At 33.2% G+C, this 6,693-nt stretch overlaps 2 protein-coding genes across 2 annotated transcripts; one reads left to right on the top strand and one right to left on the bottom strand.

Moving 5' to 3' along the window:
- Window positions 1–122: 122 nt before the first annotated feature.
- On the bottom strand, window positions 123–1,730 carry LOC109587276 (uncharacterized). Its single transcript, XM_020003519.1, has 3 exons — window positions 1,386–1,730; window positions 659–881; window positions 123–477 (listed from the first exon to the last, which is right to left on the bottom strand). The coding sequence occupies exons 1-3, from the start codon at window positions 1,728–1,730 to the stop codon at window positions 137–139; spliced, it is 909 nt and encodes a 302-aa protein (XP_019859078.1). The 3' UTR covers window positions 123–136.
- Window positions 1,731–3,805: 2,075 nt separating this feature from the next.
- LOC109587279 (uncharacterized) lies at window positions 3,806–5,041 on the top strand. Its single transcript, XM_020003521.1, has 3 exons — window positions 3,806–3,826; window positions 4,406–4,631; window positions 4,687–5,041. The coding sequence occupies exons 2-3, from the start codon at window positions 4,523–4,525 to the stop codon at window positions 5,025–5,027; spliced, it is 450 nt and encodes a 149-aa protein (XP_019859080.1). The 5' UTR covers window positions 3,806–3,826; window positions 4,406–4,522; the 3' UTR covers window positions 5,028–5,041.
- The last annotated feature ends 1,652 nt before the right edge of the window (window positions 5,042–6,693 follow it).

Genomic DNA, 6,693 nt, shown 5'->3' with positions numbered 1-6,693 from the left:
CCAACACACTCTAGTATAATCTATAAATTAATAATGATGATTATTATAACAGTAATGACGTGCTTGAAGATAGAACTGGACAATAACCACATCTTGTGTATATGAGAATACGTCAAGTGATGTGTTCTGTACAGCTCTAGGTACTATGGAAGATTAATAAACATATTAACATGAAGAAAGTGTATGTACCTCTTTGATATGAGAATGTATCATTATTAGATATTCCTTCTCCTAATTCATTAGCTCCAGTTATAACATATGTATAACAATGAATAAATAAATTATTATCCACAAACTGATAACTGGTATCATATACTGATACATTACTCACTAGACTACCAGTAATAGCATCATATATTCTTAGTATGTAATACAGTATAGGTACTCTATCATCAACTGTAGGAGCAGTCCATGTTATATCAATAGTAGAACAGTTGTCAATTGAAGAGTCAATGTTAGTAACTGGACCAAGAAAACCTAATGTATAGGTTGATCAATCAATAATGGTTTCTAAGTTTCTTTAGTTGGGTCAAACTCATTTTGTTTTTTGACTCTATACTCCATGTCTTTGGTTTTTTGGAGCTTAAAGAACAAACAAAATGAAGTTTGGCCAAACTAAAGAAACCTGCAATACTGTACAAAATAATTGTATACTTACTGAACCCAAAAGAAGACACATTATTAAATGTTCCTCCATTATTACTCAGTGATACATTAACAGTAAATGTATTTAAATTAGATATTGAAGTACTTCCAGAAACAATCATCAGTTGATCATTAACTTGTGTTGCTATACTGGTATTGTTTATTACTGCATTAGTAGCATTCAGTATATTAACAGGTATACTATTAGGATACTCTCCTTTACATAATGCACTGACCTATGAATGAGTGTGTGGGAATAAGGTGAACTGAAGTTATGCAAGCCTCTTATGGCAAATATACTTACATCAATACTGATATTCAATGATATTAGTTGTCCATCAATTACTGGTACCACTGATATAGGAGGAGTAATGAGAGGAACTGAAAGATACACTGTGAGCATATACATGAAGCCATAGTAATGCTAACCTGCTTCATAATAAAAACTGATATTATTAGATGAACCTATTCCAACATCATTAATAGGAGAAACTGATACATTATTTAATATACAAGGATCAGGATTAGTAGCTGATAATATAATACTCTTGTTAGTAGTAGTAATGTTCACTAATCCATTGACTATATAGTATCCAGTGATAGGTACATTATCCAGTGTATAAGGAGCTGTCCATGTTAATAATACACTGGATCCATTAATAAAGGTATAATCCAGATCAACAACACTAGCCAATAGACCTAAAGAAGTGACTAATGACACAATTAAACTGATACATTACTATACCTTGTATTGTTAGTGTAGCATTGTTACTTCTGATATTACTAGGAGCACCAAAACAATACACATAAGTATTATTATTAATTTCTCTTGCATGAACTGATAGCTGTCTTCTTCTTATAGTTCCATTAATAGTGTCTTGATTAAATTCAATAAATCCTCTTTTAACGTTGACAGTTTCAGATGCTGGTGTTTCACCAACATAAAAGAATAGTAACGAAACTCCAGTTGCTTCACAAGTAAAGGTCACAGTTGAATTGAGACTTGTATTCACTGATACTGGCTGAGTTATATATTCTGCTTGACAATATCTTATTAGGAATCCAAAAATAACGGTAAAGAGCATCTCAAACACGTCTCAACAAGCAAATGCGAGCCCAAAATTAGAGCTACATGATTGTATAGGGCGTGGCTTACTGGCGCCGCGCGCACAGCAAGCGAAGATGTTGCTGCAGTCATGTTGTTCTGTTTTATGTTTTTCGCTGTATTTAGTCATTCTTTCTTCAATCTGTACTGAGGCAGGTATGTTATAATCTTGTAAAATAACCATCTGTAAGGTTCTGTTTTTTCTTTATATTATAAACCATCATAATATGCTTTTATTAGTTTTAATTACTTTAAGAGGCTTCTCTATAGCATCAGAAGTTGTGGGTGCATCAGTGCAGACTACTCTAGCTGCATAATGAGTGCATTTTCTATTATTTTATTAATTGGTTGACTCATTTAGTGGGTGCATTTTGGTCAATCATGGGTGCCAATTGATGCACCCCCTCTGTCTTAACAATTCATAGGCGTTTTTAAAATTTGCTTATATCATTGGTTATTGTATTATACATGGCAAAATATAATCACGTTGATCAGGCCTGAATTTCCCTTAAGCCAGGCCTGATATCAGGCCTGGATCATGGATTTTGGGCAATCAGTCCTGATACAATCATGGAGTCAGCCACAGTACAGGCATAGATACAATATCTATGGTACAGGCATGACAAGCATTTTATACTGGATCAGGCCAGACTGACTTTCATGATCCAGCAATGATAGCCAACAGGGCTGTACCAGTGCTTGATTCATTAATTTTGGGCATTTCTGAATTAGGCCTGAAAATATTTGGCTGTGTACACAATATTGTAACAGTGGGAGGACTGTTAACCACAATCACTGTTGGCCACAATAAATTTAACACACGCCTATAAACTGTTACAAGTGTTTATTTTAGCACCTGAGTGAAGCTAATGCAATTAATAGTTGAAGTATGAATAATTAATTAAGTGCCCTAGTAGCTAGATATGTCTAAGCTTAACATTAAGTATATTGCTGCATGAATGCATGGGTATTCAGCGGCGTAGACAGGGAGGAGCAAGGGGGCAAATGCTCCTCCCCTTTTTAAAATCAAAATTTTAAATTAACAAAATGGCTGCCCTTTCAGTGGCCACTACTTTGCTTTGGCATACTTCTCCCGCAAATACTGGCTCTCAAAACATCCTAATAAGGTCAGGTTCTTCTGAGAATTAACTACAAAACAATTAAAGCATGGTTCCGTCGTGCTCTATTGGATTTATCCGCACTCGCTTCCGGTCTCGTTGCTAAAAATAGAGCACTTGGCCTTTGGCCTCATGCTCTATTTTTAGCAACTCGACCGGAAGCTTGTGCGGATAAATCCAATAGAGCACTCCAACCCATGCTTTAACTAATACATATTTCTAGAATATATAACTCAGCCAGTATCATTGAATACAAGTCTCAACTCGACTGTGACCTTTACTTGTGAAGCAACTGGAGCTTCTTTTGTATTCTTTTATGTTGGGGAAAAACCAGCAGCTGAAACTGTCAACGCTAACAGAGGATTTACTCAATTAAGTCAAGACACTATTAATGGAACTATAAAAAGAAGACAGCTATCAGTTCATGCAAGAGAAATTAATAATAATACTTATGTGTATTGTTTTGGTGCTCCTAGTAATATCAGAAGTAACAATGCTACACTAACAATACAAGGTATAGTAATGTATCAGTTTAATTGTGTCATTAGTCACTTCTTTAGGTCTATTGGCTAGTGTTGTTGATCTGGATTATACCTTTATTAATGGATCCAGAGTATTATTAACATGGACAGCTCCTTATACACTGGATAATGTACCTATCACTGGATACTATATAGTCAATGGATTAGTGAACATTACTACTACTAACAAGAGTATTATATTATCAGCTACTAATCCTGATCCTTGTATATTGAATAATGTATCAGTTTCTCCTATTAATGATGTTGGAATAGGTTCATCTAATAATATTAGTTTTTATTATAATATTACAGGTTAGCATTACTATGGCTTCATGTATATGCTCACAGTGTATCTTTCAGTTCCTCTCATTACTCCTCCTGTATCAGTGGTACCAGTAATTGATGGACAACTAATATCATTGAATATCAGTATTAATGTGAGTTTGTTTTATTTTGTTGTGCATGGCAAATGTACCTTAGGGTGAGTTGTTACAATAGAGGGTCAATCACATGTTTCGTGTATAATTATTTTCCACAATGTAAAATTATTTTCTACCACAAATAACTGCCCCATGGGATTTACTCAGTGTCTGTTATTTATCTGTCTCTTATCCCAAATCTCACTTTTAGCTTTACAACCATAGCTTCTTTTAAAACAAACATAGCTCATGCTTATACATTTTTTGGTTCTTTTGGTTGTGAGGTATAGTCTCTTAAACTCAAATCAGGGCCCAAGTCATATTTTTCAAGTGTCTGTTGCCGCTACTTAAAGTACAAAACTTGTTCATTTTGTATTATTCTAAGTCTTGGTAAGTACATATGACAATTTTAGCCAATTGAAAAAGGGTAAATTTGAGGGCAGTCACTGGATAGGTTAAGGAAAGCCAATGGAAGGTTGGTTTCATTGCATTTTGGTATGAACAGTGTTGGATCATTAGTATAGTTTGAGGCATGCATACATGCTTATAATTCATTGCTTCACCACATACATAATTATTTATTTCTTACTGCCTTAGGTCACTGAGTTATGTGAAAGAGAGTATCCCAATAGTATAACTATTGTCATACTGAATATTAATAATGAGATACAAGATAGTGCCAGCACACTGCCAACACAAGTTAATGGTCAACTGATGATTACTGGAGTAATAACTGTACCTAATAATTTAAATACATTTACTGTTAATGTATCACTGAGTAATAATGGAGGAGAATTTCCACTTACACCTTCTTTTGTATTTGGTAAATAAATAATATTTCCCTTTTAAAATGTTCATTTGATTACTTTATTATATAGGTATCATTGGTCCAGTTACTGACATTGACTCTTCAATTGACAACTGTTCTACTATTGATATAACATGGACTGCTCCTACAGTTGATGATAGAGTATCTATACTGTACTATAATCTCAGTATACATGATGACATAACTGATCAGTTCTTAAGGAGTGTATCAGTATATGATACCAGTTATCAGTTTGTGGATAATAATTTATTTATTCATTGTTATACATATGTTATAACTGGAGCTAATGAATTAGGAGAAGGAATATCTAATAATGATACATTCTCATATCAAAGAGGTACATACACTTTCTTCATGTTAATATGTTTATTAATCTTCCATAGTACCTAGAGCTGTACAGAACACATCACTTGACGTATTCTCATATACACAAGATGTGGTTATTGTCCAGTTCTATCTTCAAGCACGTCATTACTGTTATAATAATCATCATTATTAATTTATAGATTATACTAGAGTGTGTTGGTGAAGCTCCTGAACATGTTACAGTTACTGTACAGTGTAATGGAACTGATAGCAGTACAACTTACCAAATAAGGAATATGAATGATATAACAGGATTAATATCAGTCCCTCAGTATCAACAGTGTAATATCAGTATTGTATTTAGTAATGAGGCTGGTAGTAGTGAACCATTTATACTAACATTTGGTGAGCTAGTATGGTGTTTACATTACATATCTATAGTATTATATATTAGCAGATACATACCCTCCTTCTCCTAACAATATTAATAACACTTACATCACTATTGTCACTAGTACTACTGTACAAACATCTCCTACCATGACACTTGTTTCAGCAACTCCTAATGTCAGTACTGGTTAGTTGACATATAAATAATACACATTATATATTTGTTATTATAGTTATCACTGCCACAACACTTGGCTTTGTTATTATACTATTACTACTGATAATAATGAGTCTCACGGTGCTTGTTGTTACATATAAAAGGAAGTTAAACAGTAAGTATATGTACTGTTTATCATTAATCATTAATTATAGGGTCTGCCTTACAGCAACAACAAGAGGTACCTACTGCACCTAATGAAGCATATGAATTCAACACTTTCATGATTGATAATAATAATAATCCTGCTTATGGAGAGATAAGAGGAAACAGAGGAGGAGCAGTTAACATGTGAATCATTTGTAATAATAATTGTAAAACACATTTTAGTGACTAAAATTAAAGATGTGTGTTTGTGTATAGCTTTGGTTAATTAATTCATTTCAAGAAATTGTGACTAGTCTAGATCTGCATTAATATTTTTATTAAATCATTAAAAACTGTATTTATTTTTTTGCAGAAAAGGGTATTTTCTCAAATCAGCATATTTTGTCAGATGGTCTATTTCAAAAAAATTCTATTAATCTGAATTGGCCAAAACTTTAATATCAAAAAAATGTAATAAAATTGGGGGTGATTCAAGAGCCAATTTTTGAAAAAAAAACCATCGGCAGGGAAATTTTCAGAAATAGGATTGTTTTTTAAAAATGGCCTTAACTTGGCTCAAACTTTCTACACAGCATAAGTACATCAATATGTATCAGAAAATGTAATAAAAATTGGGGGTGATTTCGGAGCCATTTTTTGAAAAAAACCATGGGCTAGTATAGTACAGGGAAGATGGTTCTTCATTAGTGCATGCCTACACAAACATACTTTTAATACATTTTATGTCAAGATACGGATGTACTGAGTTAAAAGTTTTGCATTAAGTTTGTCATTAAAAATAAAATGCAATTATTAACAAAAATAATGATATTAATATGCATAGAGGTTTCTGCATGTATACAATATATCATGTTTAGTAATAATAATAATATACGACTAACTAGTTCTCTTCTTCTTTTTGAATATGTTAAATAATCGTCCGGTCCCTTTTCCCTTTTCCTCTGTCCCTCCCAATCCTTTTGAAGCCACGCCCCATAGACACTCCTCCAGAATCCGATGACAGAAATCAAACTGTCTCTGATTGGCTACGAGCCC

Source organism: Amphimedon queenslandica, unplaced genomic scaffold (genome assembly GCF_000090795.2).
Source record: "Amphimedon queenslandica unplaced genomic scaffold, v1.1 AMPQUscaffold_12627, whole genome shotgun sequence".
NCBI classification, from domain to species: domain Eukaryota; kingdom Metazoa; phylum Porifera; class Demospongiae; order Haplosclerida; family Niphatidae; genus Amphimedon; species Amphimedon queenslandica.
The sequence above is the reverse complement of the archived record's forward strand: the minus strand, read 5'-3'. Positions and strand labels throughout refer to the sequence as shown.

Coding starts and splice junctions, on each gene's coding strand:
- LOC109587276 (XM_020003519.1), bottom strand. CDS start 1,730: ATGCTCTTTACCGTTATTTTTGGATTCCTAATAAGATATTGTCAAGCA. Junction 882..1,385: donor CACTAACAATACAAGGTATA/GTAATGTATCAG, acceptor ACTCATTCATAG/GTCAGTGCATTATGTAAAGG. Junction 478..658: donor TGTGTCTTCTTTTGGGTTCA/GTAAGTATACAA, acceptor CCTATACATTAG/GTTTTCTTGGTCCAGTTACT.
- LOC109587279 (XM_020003521.1), top strand. CDS start 4,523: ATGATTACTGGAGTAATAACTGTACCTAATAATTTAAATACATTTACT. Junction 4,632..4,686: donor TACACCTTCTTTTGTATTTG/GTAAATAAATAA, acceptor TTTATTATATAG/GTATCATTGGTCCAGTTACT.